Source organism: Apiospora marii (genome assembly GCF_038362585.1).
Source record: "Apiospora marii strain CBS 49790 chromosome Unknown utg000001l_segment0_segment0, whole genome shotgun sequence".
Taxonomy (NCBI): Eukaryota; Fungi; Ascomycota; class Sordariomycetes; order Amphisphaeriales; family Apiosporaceae; genus Apiospora; species Apiospora marii.
This window is the reverse complement of record NW_027117372.1, coordinates 4,926,258-4,950,018: the sequence shown is the minus strand read 5'-3', so window position 1 is coordinate 4,950,018 and position 23,761 is coordinate 4,926,258. Positions and strand designations below refer to the sequence as shown.

Genomic DNA, 23,761 nt, shown 5'->3' with positions numbered 1-23,761 from the left:
ACAAGTCCCTCCGAGGGCGAGCGGCGGGCTGCCGCTCGACGACGCGGGAGACGCGCACTTCGATGGCCCCCCAGTCCTTTTTCGAAGCAACGACATACCTCCCTCCTCGGTGGTCTGGATGGTCAGCAGAGTCCATAATATGGGATTGCACTTTGCCGAGGGAGGACGGGAGTGATGGTTGACAGGTGGTGGCAGCATGTGTCATCAATGCACGTTACCTCTCTCCACGATGGGGAACCTGAACTTTTCCGCGTAGCAGTTGACCTTCTGCGCGTCCCACGATGTGGCCCGGTCCAGGGCGTTGCGCGCGCGCCCGTGGCCGGCCGCCACGTCCTCCCGGCTGATGTCACACGCCGCCTTGAGCCGGGTGCCGTCCACCGCAACGGCGAACTTGAGATAGTGCCCCTCGTCGCGTGAGAAGTCGTAAAGCTCGTCCACTGCGAATTCGACAGAGAACTCGGCGTCGTCAAAGGACTCGATGTAAATGGTGGTCGACGGCGGACGGTGTGGCAGCGGGCCCGGTGGTGCCCGGCGATCGGGGTATTCTTGGGCGATCCGGCCTCTGACTCGTACCAAGACACCTACTCCTGGGACCTCGTCCAAGACGGCCATTGTTGTCGGGCTTCGTGGTTGACGTTGTGGAATCGCGATCTGATCTGTTGGCCCGAGGTGGTGATGATGGAAAATGGTGGTAACGGGGGTGTCGCATCCCTTTTTTTGCAGCTGTTTGACGCGACGCGTTTTTTAATCCCTGCAACCGGTTCATAGGTGACACTGTAACAATGCGCTAGAACCATTCTTCGCATCTGTAAAAAATAGTGAAGTTGGAAATGGAAGTAAAAGTGGAGTTTGAGACAGTGTATCCTATGTCCCGGCAGATCTACTTGCTAAACCCCTTTCTTTTACCCCTATCTTGACTCGACCCTTCAGAGAGAGCCACTCCAACATTCAATCATATCAAGAAACCTGGATAACGACCTTACCAAAGTGCCCGCCCCGAAACAGATACTGGAACGCCTCCTTCGCCTCCCCGAACCCAAACACCCTATCCACCACGGGCCGAATCTGCTTCTCCCCCTCCCCGGTATAAACACACCGCAGCATCTCCTCGAACCGCTCCCGGCTCCCGTTCAGCATCCCCTTGAGCGTGACGTTGCGCTTGAGCGCCAGCACGTTGGTGTTGATCCGGTTCCCGGGGGCGTCCTCCTTGCCCGACAGGTACCCGATGCACGAGATGAGCCCGCCGAACCGGACGCACTCGAACGATTTCGCCAGCGTCTGCGCGCCGCCCGTCTCGAAGACGACGTCGGCGCCCTTGTTGTTGGTGATCTTCAGCACTTCCTCGTGCCAGTCGGGCGTCGTCTTGTAGTTGATGGTGTGGTCGGCGCCCATCTGGCGCGCGCGCTCGAGCTTGGCGTCCGAGGACGAGGTGATGATGGCTATTTATCGCATAGTCATATTAGACTTCCGTCTCAATGGACATTAGTGTAGAGGAATCACTCACTGGTCAACCCCAAAGCCTTGGCAATCTGCAGCCCCGAAACCGACACCCCGCCCGTCCCCTGCAGCAAGACGACCTTGTCCCGGCCCGTCATGGGCTCGCCCAGGGGCTGGAACGAGTTGATGCTCATCCACGCCGTGACGGCCGCGATGGGCAGGCAGGCCGCCTCCTCGTCGGACAGGTAGTCGGGCACCTTGACCAGCCCCGTGGCCGGGAAGATGCGGTACTCGGCCAGGCACCCGGGCAGCGGCAGACCCAGCCCCGACGCCATGTCCTCGGCCACGATCTGGCCCCGGACGTGCGTCTGGTTGAAGGTGGCCATGACGCGGTCGCCCTCCTTGAGGCCCTCGACCTTGTCACCCGACGACGAGACCTTGGTGACGGTGCCGCAGATGTCCGAGCAGGGTACCAGGCCCGACTGGTCCGCGGGCACGTGCTTGTGGTGCTTGTACAGGCCCATGGCCACCTCGGTGTCGCGGTAGTTGAGCGAGACCCGGTTCACCTTGACGAGCACCTCGCCCTTCTTCAGCCCCGCGGGCATGGGCGCGTCCTGCACCAGCCGGAGGTTCTCCAGCCCGTCCTGGTTCGTGATCCACTGCTTCATTTTCTCGGGTGGTGTTGGTTGGTTGTTTGATGCTGCTGCTGATGTTACTAGCTCGGCCACTAGTGTGTGATCTATGTCCAGGGTTAATACCTAGCAGTAAGTAAGAAAATGTGACTTCTAACCAGATCTCGGTCGGGTATGCGAGATGTAAAAAAGGTTAATTGTTAAGCGAACAAACAGATTTGGGGTCCCGGAAAAAAAGAAGCGGCAGAGGTCAGAAAAGACCGCCACCTCGCAACCCACCATCGGCATTTGGCCAGGACTGTCTCGGCATCTCTTCCGCTTTCGGTTACAGGCGCGCCGAACGAATTCCATGCGGATCTGACGGAGTCCACTCCGATCCACACAGAGAGCTAGCTTATCGAGTAGCAATTCGGGGATTAGATCCGCAACGCCTAGCCAAAAGATGGGGGGCTCTTCGGTGGCCCCCGATGACACCATCATTGAGTAATGGCATTCGGTAAACACAGGGGAGCCTTGCACGGTAGATGCGGCAGTAATAATGGTTGTGATTCACTTTACAGCAGCTTAAGTTATGTTGTCATTATCATTCATGAGATGGCTATCTAGGTAAAGGTTTCTGTAATATGTACATGTACAGCTTCTTTTGGCCGGCTCGTCTAAACAAGAGCCTCGCATACTTACAGTTCCCAACAGAAAGACTGCATACATGGATTGGTGTATGGTTGGTTGGTTTCAAGGTTCCCGCCCTCCACCCGCTAAATAATCAGGGTATCTCCGTTTATGACCATGGTGTGAAAAACATGTTGCAAAGTTCGCTTGTCGTAAAATGGACGGTACATCATATAGCCAGCCCTTTCCGCTGATTTTTCAACCCGGGACCTTTTGAGCCGTTGGAAAAGGCTGTTATCGTAGGCTGCCGGGGCCCTTTTCGACCACAAATCCGACTGGCTGCCGGGCTCGGCGGTTCTTGACTCCCCTGGGCGGCATGATGCTGGCCCTCTTGGTGCCATTCCTGTTCTGGCCCCGGCCTCGCTCGTCGAAGCCCCATCTGGTCACACCACCGCCATGCACCCACGGCTCCAGGTTGCGGCACTGACTCACGTCGCACCACTCGAGCTGGCCGCAGCCATCGAGGACGCTCTCGATGCCCATGGCTGTGACACGAACACAGCCTCGGACGCTCAAGCGCTCAAGCTCGTTGAGATGCAAGGCGATGCAGGCAAGACTGTTGTCGCTGACAGCGCTACCGCAAAAAGCCATCTTGAGCTCTTGCAGCTTGGGCAGGCCCAGGGCAACTACCTCGGTGGCCGTATCTGAAAGGGCGCAGCAGAAGGACAGGTCGAGGTGAGTCAACGCCTTTGCTGAGTTGGCGAGCGCGATGATGGCATTGTCCGAGAGGTAAGTGCAGTCAGCAAGACACAGGCGCGTCAGGTTGGCGAAACGGTACGGCGTCCATGTCTGAAAACCGGCGTCGGTGATGGACGTGCAGCGCGTGAGCGACAGAGACTCGATCCGATTCGAGGCGTGGGCGGCCATATGGGCCATGGACCGGTCCGTAATGTGCTTGCAGTAGGACAAGTTGAGCCGCTTCAGCTTGGGGCAGCCCACGACGGTTCCGGGAGGAGGCAGCGTGACGGTCTGCATCTGGGGCTTCTGGCCCCTCACGCGCGAATTGGATATCACGACCTGTTTCGTCGTCTGGGCGTGTTCCGGTACAACCCACCCAACCACTCGGGCGAGGAGGTTGTCTCCCACCTTGCGGCAGTTGCTCCAATCCACTTCCTCGAGCCCCTTGGCATGCTCGCTCATGTCGAGGATCTGGTTGGCCGATACATCCCACACCGACTTCATCTTCCAGATTTTGATGTTCCTTCCACACATCTTCCAAAGGGCCGAAAAGCCCTCGTCGGTCACGTGAAAGCAGTTGCTGACATCTACCGACCGAGGGCGCATTCCAAAGAAAGGTGCCAATATCTTGACGAGAACCTGGTCCGTCACGCGTCGGTTGTGGGGAGTCAGATCGACTACCGTGCATAGTCGGGGATGTGTCGTCAGGGTCTTGCGCCATCGCGTCGAAACCAGCCGGAGCCGCATCAGCTCGGGTAGGTTCATGTATTGAAAGACAGAGACCAGCATGTCTTCTGGCAGGCGCGACTGTTCCATGCTGGCAGGCCTCCGTGGGAGTATCCGTGCCTTCTTCGACGGCCCTTCCGAGTCGGGCGAGGATGGGATCCTGTACTTGATGGGTGTAGAAACATCGATATTGCGCTGCCGGACCCCATTGGTGCTAGGTGTAGATGGAGAATCCGCCGGAGGCGTAGGCGGTGCAAAAGATCCACGCCGACGGTTCCGCATGTTTTCCATGTCGACGCTCAGGAAGGGGTCCGGGTCCTTGGATAAGATGGGGTCCGAGTCGTCCTTGGCCGGGGATACGGGCAACGAATGGTTTTGGAATATGACGTTGGGCGCGATCTTGATGGGTGTGGTCGGGGTACCAGGTCTGTCGAGTTTCTCCACGTCCACCATCTCGACATCTTCGTCTGCAGGCTTGATTCTGGTCCTGGCCGTGTCCTCCACCTGCTTGCGTATTCCAGGAGGACAACGTTTCCATAGCTCGTCGAGGGCGTTGCCTCCAATCATCAAGCACTCGACCGTGGTGATGGACCGAACCGTGGCCGTTCGCCCACGTGACAAGCCCAGACTCGAGACTTCGCCAAAGTATTGTCCGGCGCGAAGCCTGGGTCGAATGTACGTAGAGCGCGTCACGCGTTTTGTGGGCGCCTCTTTCTTGGGCGTGTCGTGTATGACTTCGGCCTCGCCCCGCACAATAAAGTAGATCTCGTGGCCGGGAGTGCCCTGCTGGACAATTTCCGTGAAAGGCTTGTAGGTTTTCGGCTGGGCGCTCATGCCCAGGAAGTGAAGAATATCCGGAGGGAGCGTCGAAAACAAGGGGAGCTCCCTCAGCGTTTGCCGCACATTGACAAACCCGCTTCCCAGAGCGCTGGCCACCGGATCCTCGGGCACTCCTGGGCTGGGCGACTTCCGTTTCTTGTGGTTGACCGCGGCACCCTCTCTGATCACCCCGACCTCGCCGGTGGAAACCTCGCCGGGAGCGACTTCTCGGGACATCATATGTTTTTGGCTCTGGCTGCCTTTGCTTTCTTGGCGCTTCTTCTTCAAAATGGTCAGGCGCTCGTGGGCCTCGTGTCGTATGGCCCTTTCCATGTCGGGAAACCTCGGGAGCTCGAGCTGGAGGTCCTCCTTCTTCAATACGAGAAGCAAGCATTTGGTGCGCGCGATGATCGTGGCCGTTCGCGGCATGTCCATCAATACGCCAATCTCTCCAAAGAAAGCGCCGGGCTTTAATTCTGCGTGTATCGCTTCTCCGTCGCGGGAAGTCACAGCAACAACACCCCGGACAAGCCAGTACATGGCCTTGGCCTCGTCGCCTTCCGTCAGGACGTGGTCGTGCGCCGAGTGGACTTGGGGCCTTAAATGCTTGCCGATGGCCACGAGGAATTCTTCTGGTGCCGACATGAAAAGCGGAAACGATCGCATGCGGTCCAGAAGGTCCAAGGGCATGTCCTTGATGGTCGAGGCCGTCAAGGGGGATGGCCGCATGGGCCGAGTGGGATTTGTCTCGACATTGAAGGACCTGATCAGCGACGCAGAGTCGGCACCTGCAACACCGGCTGGGTGATGGGCCAGGGCCCTGTAGGCCGAGGCCGTCGAGCTGCGATTCCGCCTCATGGCTGTTCCTGCCGGGTGGGCAGCCGAGCCGCTGCTAGATTGCCAGGGCTGATGTCAATGCCAAACACTTTGGTCGTCGGCGCCGGTCCCCTTAATATTTCGGGTAGACTCCAACGGTCGTCACTCCCTGTCGTGGCAAATTCTTGGGCTAGTGTAACCGAACGGCTGAGAATTTAGGCAAGCAACGGTTCATGCTCTACCCCGGCCGGTTGGGTTGCCAGGAGGGTGTTCCTCGAAAGCGTTATAATCGTCGCGGAACCGAAACCGACAACAGTTGGGATAGACAAGCTTCTTCCAAAAAGCATGCACACACCAAAATATTATTGGACGAACCGCAAGAGGGGGGAAGAGAGGGAAACGGGCGGTCGAGATTCAGCACACGGCTCAATCCTTGACAAGGGCGGAGCGTGTTTATCCACACAAGCTCGGCCGTGCTGGTGATTGCGGAGACTGGGATCGCTAACGTTCTGTCGTCAATTGGCGGTAAAGCTCAAGGGGTTCGTTGCGCCGAGCGATTAGCCGTTGCTTGGAGAGAGGCCTTTCGTGGGTTGGAAACTTCAGCAGCGTCGCCTGAATTCGTTCGGGGACGTGGGGTTGATTCGAATTTCGTTTCTATTGTCGGCTGAGCTTTGGGGCGGCTGTCAGCATACTCCAAGACACCAGATCCAAGACAAGCAGCACCACCCACTGCGCCGCCACTTTCTGACACCGCACCGCAACACTTACCGTGGCAACAGGCTCGCAATTGACTTTGGACAGCCAGGCTGTGGTGGTTCATGGGGCTCCAAAAATAGAGAGAAATAGATCTCGGTGTATACGTCTTGGTTGGTACAAGCTGCCGTCACAACAACAACAGCAGCACGCGAGCAGGTCGTCTGGGCCAAGCAAAACTGGCTGGCGGTCCGAGGTATAAAGCGTCCGTGGTTGTTTTTTTACCCAGAGAAGGTCTCCGTATCTATCGGGAAATGGTTACACAAGGGGTGCTGGCATACAAACAAGCAACAACAATGGCAAGAACAAACATGCATCTGGTGAGACAAGCAAGGATTATGACGGCGTCCCGGGAGGGCAAAAAAGAAAGCAGGCAAGGAGGCAATGTAGGTATAATGTAGGTATGGTAATGTAGGCATGGATGGGTAAGGGTATGATGGGTAGTTGTAGGTAGAGGTACACTAGTGGCCTGGCCTAAGAGGAGTAGAGCGGTACCGCCAATTGATTTGGCTGCTTGGTGCTAGAGTAAGAGTGGGTGGGAAGGGGGAAAGAGGTCACGGGGGGTTGACGTAAAGCGAGCGTACCTGAGAAGTATATCCTAAGTGGGTATGGCAGAAGAAGCAAAGAAGCACAAGAAGAAGGAACTCAAGAAGCCTTGCCACGGATTGGTATCGGGTCAATGAGGAGATGGAGATGTCGTGATCATGGCGCGTCAAAGATGTACAGTAGCGGTAGGTAGGTTATAAGGTATGGTAAAACCGAGAGTCGAGAGAAGTCGGAGGTGGTGTTGTTGTGGTGTCTTCTTGTCTTGGCCCCCCGTTGCGACTTGGACTGGCGTCGTTCTGCCCCTTTGCTCTGCTTGCTGTCGTCGCCGAAGTAGGCTTGGAGGCTGGGTATGGATGTGGGGAGCTCTCTGTTGTCAGAGGGAAAAGCAGCAAGAGATACAGGAGCTGTACCGTAAATAGGACCGCTCTATGTGCTAGTCGCCATTGTCTTGTCTCAAGCTTGAGGGTCTTGACGGGGTCATTGAGTGGGCCGAGCCGGAGGGTATTGCATACATAGGTTAATCGAAAGTGCGCACGTCTCTCTGCGGTGAAGAGGTCAGAGCTTCTTCTCCGTACTCTGTTGTTGTGCTGCTGCTAGTTGTGCTGCTGCTTCTTCTCCTGCTTCTTTCTTCTGGTCTGGCTTGGGATAAGGACCCTAGGCGCACTAGGCACAAGCAGCAGCACGGGGCACGGACTGGCCCTTGGCCCATCTGAGTCTAAGTTGCTTGGGGAGTAGCTCGGGTGTCGGGGTCCCAAGTCCTGGATTGTGTGCGTGTGGGTGGTGAAGCGGCGAGAGGGACGAAACGATAAGGACGGCGGGAAGAGAGGGCAATGGAGGGGAGGGGAGGGGGGCAGTCGATGGGTAGGATAGAGAGGGGCCGTCACTAAACCGTACCATACGGCTGAGCCGGTTGGCTGCTAGGAGTTGGGAAAGGATACCCTGCCTTGGGGGCAGGTCGATCAATCATTAAAGTCCAGCGTGGGAAATGGATGATGATGCTCGCATGGAAAACAGGCGAACCTGAGGTCCATGGTCAATCGGTCAATTTTATTTTTAGCTACGGTGCAGTGCAGTGCAGTGCAAGTTGCAGTGCAGTGCAGGCAGGTGAGGTCAGCACGAATTGTGGCCAATGACCCTCAAGCAAAAAAAGTGTGTCGCAGCAGAGATAGAGGCAGCATGTATGCAGTACGACGGCAGTGGTTCAATCAATTGATCAATTGATTCGATGGGCGCGTGGGATGGGCTTCTAGAAGCTCAAGCCTCAAGCCGTCGAATTTTTTTTATTTTTCTTTATCTGATTGGCAAAGTTGCCATGATCGAGTTGTGCACTGGCACGGTTGCAGCGAGGCAGGTGCACGCACCTGTAGGAGACCCGGACCCTGGAAACTAGGGAGAGGCTGCCGGGCCAAGCCAAGTGCAGTGCGCGCCAGGCGTGCAGGCCTGCCAGGGAGTGGGAAAAGGTGGGATGGGCAGTGGGATGGGGGATGGAGGAGGGAGGGGATAAAGTGATTGACAGCCAGTTCATTCGGCTGCGCGCCTCCAAGCTGTAGCAAATGTAACCTGGAGTGTGCGCCCGTGGCATCGCTTGCGACAAGCGTCAAATCGCCAACTCGGCTACGAGGTGGCATTTGGCATGGATGGCCAACATTGATAGGTAGGTACCTTAGGTAAAATACCTAATGTAAATAAACTACCAAGTCACCAAGCCCAAGTTCAATCAATTACCCTCAGGTACTGCCCAAGTTCAATCAAATGCCATCAGGTACTGCCCCAGCCTACGTAACCAACCTGTCTGGCATTGGGTTTATTTTAGTGATACGGCTCCCGGAAGGACGGCTGCACATCATCAATTGGTAGTGTCACCGCTAGAGCCAGATGCTGACGAGTAGCGCCGGAGCCTGTGCTTCACATTGAGTGAGCTCCTCTCGCCTTGCCCGGCCAGCTGGCCAGGCGGTTTCTTCTTCCGCGCGCTGCGCATGTACTGCAATTACGCAGAGGTCATGTAGGGTAATATCCTATTGCCTTTTCCTCTTGGCGATGACGATATCGCCAGGCAAACGTATTTTGTGTGTGTAGCCAGTAGCCTTCCGGTCCTGCAAGGGACACTGACCTTCCCGGCGTCGAGTAAAAGAAAGCAATGGCGCAGCGAGGCTTGGCCCATCTGCGGTTCCTTCGGCAGGCGTCCGTCCCATTGTCTGAGAGGAGGAGCTGCGCGTATGACCGTTGAGCAAAAGAAAACTTCTGCTGGAGAATTCTGAATTCGGCCCCTCCAGTGGCTTTTCGCCCATCCAACGGTTGGTCGTAAACAGCGTTCGGTTTCTTTTTCTTTTCTTTTGGGATTATTGCGTTCCCATGCAGCGCCATTTGGACGAAATGGGCACGCCGATAGGACGAGCCCTCACCAGCCCAGATCGCCTCGAGGTAACACGACACGGGCAATCCCAATCGGATGACCCGTCCGTTGTCTGCCTTTGCCAGATCGGCACCCCTGGCTATTCCCTTGAACGCGAACACTGTTTCGTCTCGCTCACTGGTTCCCAAGCGCCGGGACCAGTTTCTATGACTTTCGAATATGGCCAGAAACTCTTTTCTTGCACGCAAAGACTTGAATCCCATGCGCAAATGATACTTGACGTGTGTCCGCCTCACTCTCGAGAGCATCACCTGCAACAGGGGAGAGCCAAAAGGCCTTCCCGAAGCTGACGGCTCTGGCAGCCCTGTACTGTAGATCGGGGGTTCTCTTCACATGTGTTTCTACAGGCGGGCTATCCCTGCAGCCGTCCGTGGCTCAGTGTTTCAGCAGCTTCAGACGGGTTTTCGAGAACAATTCTAGCGCTGCAAGGAGGGGCTGCATTGTTTCACTCGACCGACCCCACCAGTTTTTTTTCTCTCCCAAGTCGTGTTCAAGAGCTGCCGTATCGCGAACGCGAGGTCTTGGACGCGCCTAATTCCAAATCCCATCGCAGGTACGCGCAAAAAGCAGATGCACAAGCCTGCAATTTCACGGGGTTCATTGAGGTGACTATCGTTGACTCAGCTGGTCGCTAAACCCGGTTTTAGCCGTTGCTACGGACTGAACATTCAACGCGATGGTGTTTTGAGCCGCAAAAGATGTCCGTCATTAATGGGTCGATGGGGGCAATTGGCCATACTAACATCAAGTACGGAGTATGTGAGGACCAGATGAACAGGTCCGACGGGAGAAAACAATATAGCCTAATCCTTCCTCTCGTCGTTGATTTGATGAGCACAAATCTTGACTCGAGCACCCAGCTATCCAGCATGGCAGATGCAGATCAATGTATCGTGTCGTTGTTCTAGCGCCCAGCCTAAGACGACACTCAAACAATGACATCCGACGCCATGACGGCGTTTGTCAGTCTATCAAGTAGATCTTATGGGAATAACGGGATACATCTGCAGCCCAATTGCAACTATTTCCTTCTGTGTCATCGCCAAATTCCATAGATGAGGGAGTTTCAGAAACTGCAAAATGTACACCGACAAGAAAAAATATCCCGTGGGATCCGTTGCCGATGGGAGGTGATGGGATCTGCAGTCGCAGGATATGCAGGCTCGTTCACGATGGCTAGTCGTCCATGTCGTCTTGTGATTTATTACTGTGGGCTAAACATACTGCTTCGGAATTCCCATATCAGTCTGGATGGCTTCACATCGAGTAAGACCGCAGAGATGTGGTAATACAATTCCATTGATGGAATCATCAGTCTAATCGCTTGTAAATAGTTAGACACCATTATGCTCCTCTAAATGCACCACATCACTATGCAAGAAGTGGCAGGCAAGATTGAATACAGCCCGGCCGGTTCCTGCTACAAGTATGTCTATGCATCAAGATATAAGACAGACAGTATTCAACACAAATTTGAATGTTTTGAACATCGTTTCTTTCGCAGTATTCGAATGTGCCAACACCTCCGCGTGCCGTCTCGTAGACATCCGTGTGTGTAACGGCAGACCCAAACCGAGGCGTCTCCCTGTCACCCCGACATCCTCCCGTCGTCACACACGCTTCTCTGCCTCCTGTGCCTTCCCTGCCTTCTCTGCCTCCTCCCTCCCCTCCTCCTCCCCCCTCCTCTCCGCCCTCTCCCTCAGCCGCCGCTGCTCCTCCGCAAGCATTCTCACCCCTCCGCAACATCCGCATCAAACCCCCCGCAAGCCCGCCGCGCCGCCTCGACGCACAGGTAGTGCGCGAGCCGCTCGACGGGCCGGCGGCGCTGGGGCGTCCAGAACCGGTCCTAGACCCAGACCCCGAACCGGGCGCAGACGACCCGGAGCATGTCGCCCTCGACGGTGTTCTCGTAGACGTCCCGGATTAATGTCCTGAAGGCGCCCTGCTCGATGTAGTTGTTGGCGACCGGGCCCGACAGCAGCGGCACGAAGGAGATGAGGCACTGCTTGAAGACGTGGAGCGCCAACGATCTCAGGGGCGGGATCTCGCGGTAGACGGCGAGGTGGTATCGCAGATCGTCCAGACATACGTCGTATTCCGGCCGCCAGACTGGCTTGCCGTCGTTTTCATCATCATCGACCGCGACGACGTTGCCTTGGTCGTCGTACTGCACCATCTGAGGGGGCAGGGTGTCGTCGTCCATCAGGGCCTCGGCCGGATCCACATCTTCCGGCTGGGCGGTGTAGTAGTCGTGACGGAGCGACCCGTGGCGTAGGGGAGCCGGGTCGCTGTCGTGGATGGACCCGTAGTAGAGCGGCCGCTGGTTATGGCGGTGGTTGCAAACCCCGTTCGAGGCAAAGAATGCATACTCCTGGACGTATCCGGGGAGGTGTGGCATGAGCTCGTGAACGAATGGGTCCATGACGAAGCTTTGCGTGTTGGATGTTGATGCCTATCGGGTTTAATGGAAAGTCAAGATTGACTATGTCCCAAAGCAGACCAGAGGCATGCGGTTTGAGTATAGCTCGGGTCACGCAGGCAAGGTGTCTGTTTGGTATGATGAATTCAAATACAAGATTAATGTTCCCTTCAGCTTCTGTCGAATTTATATTGTCAAATATCAAGCAAACGGAGATAGACCTACCTACACAGTCTGCCTGGTGGTGGATCTCGACCCGAGAATCGTGAATGATAACGATATTCAACGCTGATGAGCCATGTTTGCCCTGAACTCAAAATCGACAAGAGGCGTGTAAAGACCCATCGGGGAAAACATTTCGCCCACCAACTTGACAGGGAGGTCTTATGTTATCGAGATGCCGGGTAAGATGAAGAAGAATTGGGTTGATACTCTACTGCAGACTGATATATGGAAGCAAACCTATGCACCGCCCCCGTGCAAGTCGTCTGGGCCACGGCATCTTCATATCAGGTGAGAAGCGAGGAAGTCGCATACAAGAACGAAGGAAACGTGGCTCGTGAAGAAAGAAAGCGAAGGGAAGCTTTTTGCATGAATCTCGGTTGTACTGGATCAAGTTGGGAATAATAAATGAGTTTAATCGATTAACGATCACCGTGCTCCTCCCACATTGGTATCTACACATCATTCCTACTGGTATGCTCCCTCCTCGTTCCCCTAACGAACTTCCTTTACCGCTACCATGCATGTAAAACAAAGCTCGGGGGTTTTCAATAGACATGAGCCCTAACAAATGCAGTGTTTCCATAATCGGTACCTAATCGGTACCTCCACATGATAATAGCCGCCAGCTCTAGGAGGCCCCCAAAGCATTCAAAGCCGCCTTCAACTCTCTAACTGCCGTAGGCACGTCTTCAAAGTTGAGAGCCGAAATAGCCCACTTGGCGTGCTTCTGCGCCTGTTCCATGGACATGTCATCGGCTTGATACACCGAGTTGGTAGGTGGACCACCACTGTAGCTCGACACCGGCTGCGACGGGGCGAGTGATTGGGGCTTCTTGGGTACAGGAGGTGAGCGGGGTGACTCTGAAGGCTGAGTCGGCTGGCGCGGAGCCTGGGTATAAAAGTTGTTCGCCGGGGGTGCGCTAGGCGGAGCATAGACTTGGTAAGGGTGAGGGAGTCCAGGCCCCGGCGTCGGCACCGGGGCGGATGGCTGATGGACAGGGGGCTGGGGCTGTTGGTAGAAGGACTGTGGCGTGTCGGGCAGGGCTGGTGGTGAGATGGCCCCTGAGGCGCCCGGCTGGACTGTGGGTGGACTTGGGATACTGAAGTCGGGGTCTCCGGCAGATGAAGGGGCCCCAGGGGCGGACGGCAGCTCAAGAGGTGGGTCATCAGCATCAGCCGTGGGCGCAGATGGCGCAGAGGGGAAGTAACCGTCATGGGCAGGCTGGTCTGGCGGTGCAATGGGAGAGACTTGCTCGGGCGGAATCGCTGATTGTGGAGGAGATGTAGGAGCCGACACGGTTGCTGGCGATATAGCGGAGGCCTTTGGGTCAAGGTAGGTTTTGTCTCCTTCCTCCGGCGCGTCCTCGACGGTGGCTGATCGGGACAGTCCGCCTAGTGCTTGGACCTCGGGGTCGTTGGGGTCTAACTGCTCTTCTTCCTTCTCCTCCTGAGGCTTCGGGTTCGACTCGTTGGGGTCTTTGCCCTCCTTGATGGCTCTCAATATCCGGGCAGCGTTCCACTTGGCGTATTTGATCTTCTGCTCCGTTTCGGCGTCGGCCGGGCCCCAGATGTTGACAAGGTGGAAGAAGGTGGCGGCCGCTTCGAATGTGACGGCGGTTTGCCTGAAGGGAGATCAGCGACATGCGCAGGGGATCGGATTGGGCAGACACTCACTGTGTGACCTTGTTGGCATTGAGGGGCCGGAGAGCGCGCTCAAGCGTCTCCTGAGCAAATGACTCGACGTAAGCCTTACCGGCGACATCGTCCAGTATCGCATCGTTTCCGGCTTGTTCGGATTTGGTCTGTTCTAGCTTGTCCATCAAGGCCATGGTGAACTGCAGACAATCATCGTCGGTGCTGTGGAGCTGCTTGGCGAGGATCTGGTTGACCACCCAGTATTCGCCTGTTGCTCAATCAGTACTGAGCTCCGCGATCAGGGAACAATACATACACCAGTATGCGATCACGGGCTTGGCCTTCTCAAGCTGCGTCGCGCGCACCACGAAGGGTGTGATGCCCGCCTTCTTGAGGGGTGCGGGGATATTGGCCGCCATGGTCGGAGCTGTCAATGCGCCCGCGTGGAAATGTTGGTGTCGATCGGAAGAGACGTTTGTTCTGATTTCTGGACTGCAAGATCGTGATTGGGATGATTTCGTGGCTCGCGAGTGGTGTGTTATTGATTGTCTTGTCTTCGGGTCCAATTCAGTGGTTGAAGCTGTCTGAGTGTTTGCCAGCCACCCTCAGACCCTGATCCCTCATCGCTCATCGACGTAATGGCGGCTAGGCTCCTACAAAGGTTGCCCACCCCTCCAGTAGCGCGGAATTAGACCCGAAACAACAGCCTAAAGTCGAGCTTTCACCACATCGAGGCTCAAGCTGCTCGAGCTACAGGGCATCAGCCACAGGGACCCCGGATTTTGGATTCTCGACCACCTTCTTGACAGATCGACTCTCTGCTCTGATTTGTCGAGGGGCACCATAGCGCACCTGATACGAAGTCACTCTCCAGCTCTGTCTCTCGAATACTATCTCGATTGTTTATCCTCGAGGTTTCAAAAAGATGGTCCATCGCTCGACAACTATAAATCACGTTCCACGTCTTCCCATTACCTCATTTTGAAATGAGGGATTGATTCTGGTAGTGTAAAGATGCCCGCATTGAGTGGAGGAAGCAGTATGATGGAGGTACGAGGTCTGGGTGGCGTGCGGGTGAATGCAACGGGAGCCCCACGGTTTGCTTTAGTCGACCTGCCCATGCATCGCTGCCGCCTGCTCATGGACTGACTTTATTTCCACGCTGGCCTTTTGCCGAATCTAGGAGGACAACTACACCAATTCACCTTCAATCCTCTGTTTATAACCTGCTGAACTGTTCTGGCGAAACCTTCGCATTTTGTGCATGGCCAATCCGGTCCTCATCATTCGTCTTCCAGCGCCATTCCCCGTCTCTCTGATTGACTGCGTTTCCATCAATTAAACGAACATACAAAGCTGCCTCCCACCCACTGCTACTGCTGTCGTGATCGACTGACACTGGCCGACCATGCATACCTCCAACCCCACACTAGCTACCGTTGCCGTAGCTCTCCTCTCGGCCCTGCCCACGGTCAGCGCCGGCATCTACACCAAGAACTCGCCCGTTCTCCAGGTCGATGCTAAGAGCTATGACAGGCTCGTAGCCAAGTCCAACTACACCACCGTATGTCCCACCCTTCTATCTATCTCGATTTGCTGTTGCGTTTGTCTCAGCAGCATTGTGCCTATGTCTATCCCCATCCAATCACTTTACACCGGGGACGGCTCCAACAAATATGCACCCACCACCCGTTCGCTTCATGACTCGACCACCCACTAACACCCATCTCTCTTCTTGCATCCAATAGGTCCCTCGAATTCTACGCGCCCTGGTGCGGCCACTGCCAGAACCTGAAGCCCGCCTACGAAAAGGCCGCCAAGAACCTCGAGGGTCTGGCCCAGGTCGCCGCCATCAACTGCGACGAGGACGAGAACAAGCCCTTCTGCGGCCAGTTTGGCGTCCAGGGCTTCCCGACCCTCAAGATCTCCCGCCCCGGCAAGAAGTACGGCAAGCCCGTCGTCGACGACTACAATGGCCCCCGCTCCGCCAAGGGCATCGTCGACGCCGTCGTCGACAAGATCAACAACCACGTGAAGAAGGTCACCGACAAGGACGTCGACAGCTTCCTCAGCACCAACAACGACACCGCCAAGGCCATTCTGTTTAGCGAGAAGGGCACCACCAGCGCCCTGCTCAAGAGCCTCGCCATCGACTTCCTCGACGTCATCCAGGTCGCCCAGGTCCGCAACAAGGAGACCAAGGCCAACGAGCTGTTCGGCGTCAAGTCCTACCCCGCCCTGGTGCTGCTCCCCGGTGGCGACAAGCCCGGTGTGTTGTACGATGGCGAGATGAAGAAGGACGCCATGGTCAAGTTCCTGTCGCAGGCCGGCAAGCCCAACCCCGTGTCTGGCCCTGCTAAGCCCAAGGCCAAGAAGGAGAAGAAGGAGAAGGCCTCCTCCAAGTCGTCCGACGCTAAGAGCAAGACCAAGGAGACGGCCGAGGACGAAACCGCGACCTCAGAGACCCCCAAGGCGACCAAGGCTGCCGAGGCCGCACCCGCCATTCCCGCCATCACCGAAGCCTCGAAGCTGACCAAGGAGTGCCTGAACCCCAAGTCCGGCACTTGCATTCTGGCCGTTGTCCCCGCCGCCCACGGCGAGGCCGCTGAGAAGGCCCTCGGAAGCCTTTCCGAGCTCGCCCACAAGCACGCCCACGCCCAGCGCCACCTCTTCCCCTTCTACGAGATCCACTCAGCGGACGAGAAGGTGGCGGCCCTGGTCAAGTCCCTCGAGCTCGGTTCCGAGGTGGAGATCATCGCGGTCAACGGCAAGCGCAAGTGGTGGAGACAGTACGAGGGCGACTTCAGCGGCGAGAGCATCGAGGCCTGGATCGACGCCATCCGCCTGAGCGAGGGGACCAAGAAGAAGCTCCCCGCCGGTGTCCTGTCCGAGGTCGCCGAGGAGACGCCCAAGGCCGAGAAGGTCGAGGTCAAGGTCGAGGACGAGATCAAGGTGGAGGTGCCCACCGAGGACGAGTCGACTTCGTGGCAGGGCGCCGAGCCTACGCCCGAGGCCACCCCGGCCCCCGAGGCGGAGCACGATGAGCTCTAAATACCTACAGATATATAGCAACAACATCCATCACACTAGCACATCTGTCAAAATGTAATGAGCCAAGAAAGCTATATCGTTTCTCAATTCAAGACTGACGACCAACGAAAATATGATATGATTCTCAACCTTTGGAATTCCATTCATCTCTCTATCTCGTGACCAAACCGTAAACGCCATGCAGATGCTATTTGTGCCGGATATCGATGACATGTATGCTATGCCCCCCTTCACGTGCATATTCTTTCTTCTATCAACCTGTTGTGTCTCGTTTTATCTTGGTATCCTTTTCCTTCACCCAGCCCAAATCAATCCAGATCCATGCTGCCCACTACTTCGCCCCTGCCGACGGCGCCCTCTTGCACCATGAGCTCGCCCTTGTCCCGCACGACGCCGTCGAGGAAGTCCCTAACCCCTTTGCAGCCGTCGGCGGCGGTGGCCATCATGCCCTCGAGGCGCGCGAGCTGGACGCGGCTCTCGCAGACCATGGCGACGACGCGGTCGGTGGCGCCGAGCGTCGCCAGCGTCAGGAACGGCAGCTCCTGCTCCTCCTGCGTGTTGAGGTCGAGCAGCGGGTCGGCCGCCTCGTCGGCCGCCGCGTACGACGACGTCGAGCCCGCCGTGCAGGCGACCAGGTAGTCCGTCATGGGCACGCCGGCGTCGACGAGGGCCAGGCTGGCGGCGTTGACGAGCGCGGCCAGCAGGGAGCCGTCTTGCGACAGCACGTTCAGGGCGATGTGGATCGTGGATCGGGGGCCGTAGGATTGGCCTTGCACGGCGGCGGCGAGCCCGGAGGCGATGGTGGTCTGCATCTCCTGCAGGCGCTTGTCGTTGCGGCCGCGGCGCTTGCGGTCCACGGTCGCGAAGGGGGCGATGGTGATGCTGACGGCCACCGTGGCGCCCTGGCCGCCCGAGGTCGGGGCCGTCGAGGCGGAAGAGGTGCTTTTGGTGTCGCGCTCGTTGGGGCCCGAGACGATGCACTGGATCTTGGTGTTGCCCTGCTCGAGGTAGGCGGAGCCGTCGGCCGAGGGCTGCACGCCCATCTGCGCCTTTTGCTGGCGCAGCTCGTTCCAGCGCCGGCCGTCGACGCGGAGGAGGGCGAGATTGTAGGTCGAGGTGTCGAGGGGCATGGTGACTGGCGGGGGGAGTGCCCTTGTGTGTGCGGTCGGAAAGGTGGTTGTTTTCGGTGGTGGCAGCCTGTCGTCGCCAATTGGATCGTGCGGTTGCTGATGATGATGCGCCTTTTGTTCGCTCGTCTGTCTGTAATTTCTCCCAGGCGTTCTTCTTGGGGATTCGTGGTCGCGTCGCTTTGGCTGTTGTCTTGGTCGTCCAAATGGAGATTTCCAAGCTGTCGGACGTTCAACAACTCTCTGCAAACACAAGTTCAATGACCGAACTTTAGCTCTAGGAAAATTTTGGTGGGGCTGATCGCGCGGGATTGCGGGGCACAGTGGGGGGTTCTAGATCCCCTTGCAGCCGCCTCCCGCTTGCAACAACGACAGCCTCTCTCCAACGACATCGCTTACATGATAAGCCGATCGAATCTGGACAGTTCCGACATGCTCATCAGACCATAGTGAACTGTTGTCAAGATGGGTCATGGAGTTGGTGCAGCATATCTCTTCATATCAGATTGTATGTACATGTTTGCAGAATCAGACACATACTCCAGGCCGTCCACGTCTTTAGCTATGGACAAGCACCTGAGATTGCTTCAGGCATGCAGTAGATTGGTTCGGGATCTCTACGTATCTCATTCAAAACGATTAATACGTATCCATTAGTTGCCTCCGTTGAAGTTGATTGAGTACCTAGTCATTGGTAATTGGTCCAACAGGGCCGGGTCACTTTCTGGAAGGAACATAAATAAATGTGACTACGGGTGGCCTCAACACCTCTGTTCGTGTCCCTCGCAATAATCCAGACTTCCATCATTGCCAGCAACCTGATTATTTCACCCACCAACACAGTGCATTTCTCATTGACAGCAACTGATTATTCGCCTACTTGCTCCCTGCTACGACAGTTCTCACGATGGCGCCTTGGTCTCTACCCAATGAACTCACCATCGCCATCATGGAAAATCTGGCCTTTGAGTCCCGGAAGCAGCTGCCGGATCTCGCCACCGTCTGCCCTGCATGGAGAGCCGTCATTGAGTCCATCACCTTTCGCAACGTCAGAAAGGAGTACAAGAAGGACAACGACCCTGTATGGAGCTTCCTCGAGAGCACAATACCGCCTTCCCCTTGGAGACTTAGCCTCGATCAGTCATATACGCTGAAACTCTATGACATATCCCTGGGATTAAAGAGGCTGCGCCTGTACAAAAACGTACGAGCCGGCATCGAGATCTTCGGGCCCAACCTTGGAGACGACCCTGCGGCAGAATGGCCTCTGCTCGAGGAATTTGACCTACACTACGACCAATGCATCGACGATGCCATTGAATCTCCAACCAAAGACTCGCAGTGGAGTGATTTCCGCCCAGCTTTGGAAAAGGCCGAGGAGCTCGTTTGGCAGGCCTCTGCCGCGGCCGCGCAAAGAATGCCCCGGCTCAGGACGATGAGGCTGACGGGCTACCCCGTCAACCGCGACTTCTCCTTCTTCGCCCGGACCGTAGATCCTAGACCAGACGGTGGCGAGGAGCCAGATGTGGAAGTGGTCTGGAGCGGTCACGGGGCCGCAGACTGGAGGCCGAGCAACAAGGTTCTGCGTGCGTGGCACGCCATCGCGGCGAGGAAGCGCGGTAGTGCGCTCCGGGTGTCGATAAAGGAAGACTCTGAAGTCGTCCATAAGGGATATTTTCCCACGTGCGTCGATGGCATGCCTGTTTCCTTCAGCGAGAGTCAGGCAAGCTGGAAGGTGGAAGACTGGAGCGATGACTGGGACGCGGACCCCCATTAGCTGCGTATGAATGAGGCAACGTAATCTTCAGCAACTTGACAGTGTTCTTCGGTCCATCCGCAGATCCATTGCAGCAGCGAGTGCTTGTATCCATCATGCCTATGTTATTTTGACCTCAATGGAGTGAAATACGGCATCTGTCGATTCCTCTGGGTTGTTATCTTGATCATGAGACCGCAGGCATTTCTGCATTCTCGATTGTCTCTGACCCTGTTAGCCATCCACGTAGTCTTCTTCTGATGCATCAGCTCTTACACGATGGGTTGGATTAGAGATTCGAATAGTTTCCCCACAAAGGACAGTGAGATGTGATGGCCAGCGGCTGGAAGTAAGGGGTTAGGCTCCTGCTTTCTAGAAACATCTCTTTGGGCTGAGTTTGGGGGTCCACTCAAGGGTCTGCCATGTGGTAAAGGAGCCCAGCAGCAAACAGTCTTATGTTCAAACGCTATCCTAAGACATGACTGGAAGGATTGCTAGTAATGTAGCTAGGGAAAGAATAAACTGACCCGCAATCCATACTAAGTACAATCCCAGTAGTTGCTTGTTCGATATGGACTGCAGAGTGGCAAAGCCAGGAGATAGGCTAGGCCAACACGTGTACTAAAAATCAAAGTATGGCAATCATGATACACACAAGGAAGAGGCAATGTAGGGATATTTAAATATCGAACGCCGGTCTGAGTGATGGGCTGAGTTAACTCCCATATCAACACTCATCCACAAGAAACCCTCAATATGGAATCAAGACCATGGCCTTTACCGTTAGAACTCACCATGATCATTGTAGACCACCTATCAATCAATGGCCCAGGAAAGGCCGACATTGCGGCGCGGCGACGGCTGGTCACCGTCTGCGAGCATTGGAGATGTGCTGTCGAAGCTATGACATTTCGCTTCATTTGGGACAAATGTAAGACCGACGAGGATGTAAAGCTACTCTGCTCTACAATTGAGAGAAGAGGCAGGGTTTCTCACCTTCGGGACCTGGTTGTCGATCTGAGACAGGTTGCCGCGATAGATTGCGTCGCAGCGATTAGGAAGATTTTGACGCTTCTAAGTCGCTTAGATGAGTACAAGGAATACGGAAGCCACCCCGGGGTTGGCCTCAAACTCTACATGAGTGGCAAATACGGGAGAGAAGGGGTGCATTCACAGCTTGAGGCTATTGAACGTGCTCTGTTACCTCCATTTCCCCAGGTCAACGCCATTAGGGCTCTGAAGGTCAACGTGGTGTCCAACCCCAGCACATTGGGAATTGCCAACCGATTGGTAGAAAGTGCCCCTTGTGCAATGCATCCAACATTCAAATTCTACAAAATGCCACAAGAAGTATGGCACGGTAAGCACTTTCCCTTCCTGAACTTTGTAGTTCATTGAATTCATATGGGGTGTCATATTTTGGGAGTGAATATGGGGTTTTTTTTTTTTTTTTTTTTCAACCAGCTAACGAGTAGGTAGACTTCACCCAGCTGCTAACCGCATATGATTGGTCTTGCACTTCCAATAAAGGGTGCCGCATGTTGATAAACAGGGAACGTTATATTCTTCGGAGGGATACAACCGAAACATCATCTATCCCCTGGACGATGAAATTCCACCAGATATCGCTTGGTCTCAAATCTTTACGCCTCACAAGGGACACCGGAATAGGTATCGATATCTTTGGGCCAAACTTGACAGACCTGGGTGGCCCCGGGACAGAGTGGCCACTACTCACCACGTTCTATATGGACTACGACCAATGCATCATCGACATGCTGAAACCCTCGTGTCCGCTAAATCTGATAGATCTGGTCTACACCGTCGACATGCGGCAGGTGGAGGGGGTTGTATGGGAGGCCGGGGCGGTAGCAGCTCAAAGAATGCCGAAGTTAGAGCGCATGTCCTTGGTCTCGGCCACGGGGATAGGGCCTCGCTTCGACATGCATGGCCCGCTCGTCTCACTCCTCTGGTCGTGGAAAGGCTTGGACAGGCACAAGGGGTGGCGGCCCAGCGAAAGGCTCTGGAATGCGTGGTGCATGTTTGCAGAAAAGCGAGGCAATAGACTCATCGCACGAATAGGCGACGAACAGGGCCAGGTTGTGAGAATATACCCCTAGTCCCTGGAACATGGGTCAATATTGCTGCAAGGACGATCAAATGCGACCATATTGGCAAATGTCTCATTTGAAATCATTATACCCTTGTAATACACAAGCCTTTCCAGTTCGCGTCGCACTGTATTTGTGAGCTAACTTCGCTTTCAACAAATGGGGAAGCTGTATCTTCACATATTAGATGAGACAGGGCCATTAGAATCATAGAGAAAGACGCGTCACCTAAGAGCCCTCCCAAGTAACTGTCGAGGTGTCTATCCAAGAGATACCTGTTGGATCGAGCCTTGACAGCAAATTAGTATTGAACCCCATTTATTTCCATCGAATGGCCATATGACGTCGACCCATCAAAGAGGAGAGACCACATGTGACGTGTTTCACATGACACAACCTGGCAAGCGTTTGCTTGACTTGGAATGCGGAAGAACAAAAGCAGATGATAAGAAGAACCAACAAAACGAGTTTTCGCAGGTGAGAAAGATACCAAGCAAGCAACCAACGACCAATTAAACATTCCTCGGCTACCAATCTCTCCTACAGCCCTTGGGCGACTTCATTCTTGACACTTTTCTTTTCCGTAGAATATTTGCAAAGATGGTTTCAAGATCATGGCCTCTACCGTTTGAACTTACGACAATGATCATGAGATATCTGTTACCCGAACGCTGCTCACATACCAAGCACGCTTGTAAACAACGGCTGAATCTCCTTCGGGTCTGCGCTATGTGGAGGGCCGTTGTCGAACCCATAGCTTTCCGTAAGATTGGCAAGACGTATGAAACGCATGCTGATATCAGAACGCTCGCTGCTATCACCAAATCAGGAAAGCTGTCTTACGTTCGGCAACTCGAGATCAGATTTGAAGACCTTACTGCAGCGGAATCTCTCGTGGCCATCAGAGATGTTATGGCGTTATTAAAGAGGCTGAACGACGAGCCCGGGATCAAACTATCTTTCTTCCTAGACGGATCACAGGAAACATCAACAGCAATACATTACGCGGCGAATGAGGCCAAGCTACAGGCTCGTTTTCCAGACGTTCCTGCTATCAAGCAACTCCACCTCGAAGCCCGGAACAGCCCTGGGGCCAGCCTTATTGGCTTACCTCTAGCCGAGAGCACACCCTGTGCCCAAGAAAAGACACTCAGGTTTTATATGAGGCAAGAAGAAATTGATAGTAAGTGCTTTTCCTGGATAACCAGTCGATCCATATGCCTGTTGGTATTAACAGTTCCTGCGTACGAACCATGCGTCCATGTCCAGTATACTGGACGGTTGTTGAACTAACAACGCCATAGATGTGCCCAAGACAATTCAGAATTGGCACCTTCGTCCCGCAACATACTTAAAAGTGGAGCTATTCAGGTACCGCAAATGCGACTCCGCCAGAGGCGACAGTAGTGTCTGTGACAGATACGAGAGGTCTTCTGCCAATTTGACCCAGAAGATCTATCAGATGTCCCTGGGACCTCGGAGTCTGTGCCTAAGTCCAAGCACAGGAGTCGGCATTGGGTTTCTCAAGCCCGACCAAATAGGGAGGCAACGATGCCACATCGAGGTGGTATTTACTGGAGGATTTTAGTCTCGACTACGATCAATTCATCATAGACATGCTGGAAAGGCCACAGGCATCGGAGCTGGAAAGAATCGCCAGGTCAAGCTCAGAAGTATGGGGCTTATGGCCGTTGCAGGACCGTGTCTGGATGGCCGCCACAACTGCAGCTCAGAGGATGCCAAACCTACGGAAGATGTACTTACACTCTTTCTCGAAGACGGGGCCCACATGTGAGATAGTAATCGACGAGGGGAGAGTGCTTGTATGCTGGTCGTGGTGGCTTCACAAAGATGAAAGAATAGAAGGCGACGACACATGGAGACCCAGCAGCAAAATCTTGGGTATGTGGCAGACTTTCGCAAAGGCGCTTGGAAAGAGGCTCGTGGT

At 55.2% G+C, this 23,761-nt stretch overlaps 11 protein-coding genes across 11 annotated transcripts; 4 read left to right on the top strand and 7 right to left on the bottom strand.

Annotated features, from left to right (window-relative positions):
- Positions 1–204: 204 nt before the first annotated feature.
- Positions 205–612, bottom strand: PG985_001618 (uncharacterized protein; the record flags this gene model as incomplete). The annotated part of the gene is made up of 1 exon (XM_066821387.1): positions 205–612. One exon carries the CDS (start codon positions 610–612, stop codon positions 205–207), a length of 408 nt encoding a protein of 135 aa, XP_066692266.1.
- Positions 613–957: 345 nt separating this feature from the next.
- Positions 958–2,105, bottom strand: PG985_001617 (uncharacterized protein; the record flags this gene model as incomplete). Its single annotated transcript, XM_066821386.1, has 2 exons — positions 958–1,439; positions 1,505–2,105. 2 exons carry the CDS (start codon positions 2,103–2,105, stop codon positions 958–960), a joined length of 1,083 nt encoding a protein of 360 aa, XP_066692265.1.
- Positions 2,106–2,972: 867 nt separating this feature from the next.
- Positions 2,973–5,819, bottom strand: PG985_001616 (uncharacterized protein; the record flags this gene model as incomplete). The annotated part of the gene is made up of 1 exon (XM_066821385.1): positions 2,973–5,819. One exon carries the CDS (start codon positions 5,817–5,819, stop codon positions 2,973–2,975), a length of 2,847 nt encoding a protein of 948 aa, XP_066692264.1.
- A 3,122-nt stretch (positions 5,820–8,941) lies between these two features.
- PG985_001615 (uncharacterized protein) lies at positions 8,942–9,692 on the bottom strand (the record flags this gene model as incomplete). The annotated part of the gene is made up of 2 exons (XM_066821384.1): positions 8,942–9,057; positions 9,119–9,692. The coding sequence occupies 2 exons, from the start codon at positions 9,690–9,692 to the stop codon at positions 8,942–8,944; spliced, it is 690 nt and encodes a 229-aa protein (XP_066692263.1).
- A 1,643-nt stretch (positions 9,693–11,335) lies between these two features.
- PG985_001614 (uncharacterized protein) lies at positions 11,336–11,911 on the bottom strand (the record flags this gene model as incomplete). The annotated part of the gene is made up of 1 exon (XM_066821383.1): positions 11,336–11,911. One exon carries the CDS (start codon positions 11,909–11,911, stop codon positions 11,336–11,338), a length of 576 nt encoding a protein of 191 aa, XP_066692262.1.
- An 850-nt stretch (positions 11,912–12,761) lies between these two features.
- PG985_001613 (uncharacterized protein) lies at positions 12,762–14,187 on the bottom strand (the record flags this gene model as incomplete). The annotated part of the gene is made up of 3 exons (XM_066821382.1): positions 12,762–13,755; positions 13,808–14,036; positions 14,085–14,187. 3 exons carry the CDS (start codon positions 14,185–14,187, stop codon positions 12,762–12,764), a joined length of 1,326 nt encoding a protein of 441 aa, XP_066692261.1.
- Positions 14,188–15,176: 989 nt separating this feature from the next.
- Positions 15,177–16,819, top strand: PG985_001612 (uncharacterized protein; the record flags this gene model as incomplete). The annotated part of the gene is made up of 2 exons (XM_066821381.1): positions 15,177–15,316; positions 15,517–16,819. 2 exons carry the CDS (start codon positions 15,177–15,179, stop codon positions 16,817–16,819), a joined length of 1,443 nt encoding a protein of 480 aa, XP_066692260.1.
- Positions 16,820–17,127: 308 nt separating this feature from the next.
- On the bottom strand, positions 17,128–17,949 carry PG985_001611 (uncharacterized protein; the record flags this gene model as incomplete). Its single annotated transcript, XM_066821380.1, has 1 exon — positions 17,128–17,949. The coding sequence occupies one exon, from the start codon at positions 17,947–17,949 to the stop codon at positions 17,128–17,130; it is 822 nt and encodes a 273-aa protein (XP_066692259.1).
- A 904-nt stretch (positions 17,950–18,853) lies between these two features.
- PG985_001610 (uncharacterized protein) lies at positions 18,854–19,723 on the top strand (the record flags this gene model as incomplete). The annotated part of the gene is made up of 1 exon (XM_066821379.1): positions 18,854–19,723. The coding sequence occupies one exon, from the start codon at positions 18,854–18,856 to the stop codon at positions 19,721–19,723; it is 870 nt and encodes a 289-aa protein (XP_066692258.1).
- Positions 19,724–20,497: 774 nt separating this feature from the next.
- On the top strand, positions 20,498–21,100 carry PG985_001609 (uncharacterized protein; the record flags this gene model as incomplete). Its single annotated transcript, XM_066821378.1, has 1 exon — positions 20,498–21,100. The coding sequence occupies one exon, from the start codon at positions 20,498–20,500 to the stop codon at positions 21,098–21,100; it is 603 nt and encodes a 200-aa protein (XP_066692257.1).
- A 1,442-nt stretch (positions 21,101–22,542) lies between these two features.
- On the top strand, positions 22,543–23,608 carry PG985_001608 (uncharacterized protein; the record flags this gene model as incomplete). The annotated part of the gene is made up of 4 exons (XM_066821377.1): positions 22,543–22,996; positions 23,051–23,057; positions 23,118–23,184; positions 23,402–23,608. 4 exons carry the CDS (start codon positions 22,543–22,545, stop codon positions 23,606–23,608), a joined length of 735 nt encoding a protein of 244 aa, XP_066692256.1.
- Positions 23,609–23,761: the final 153 nt, after the last annotated feature.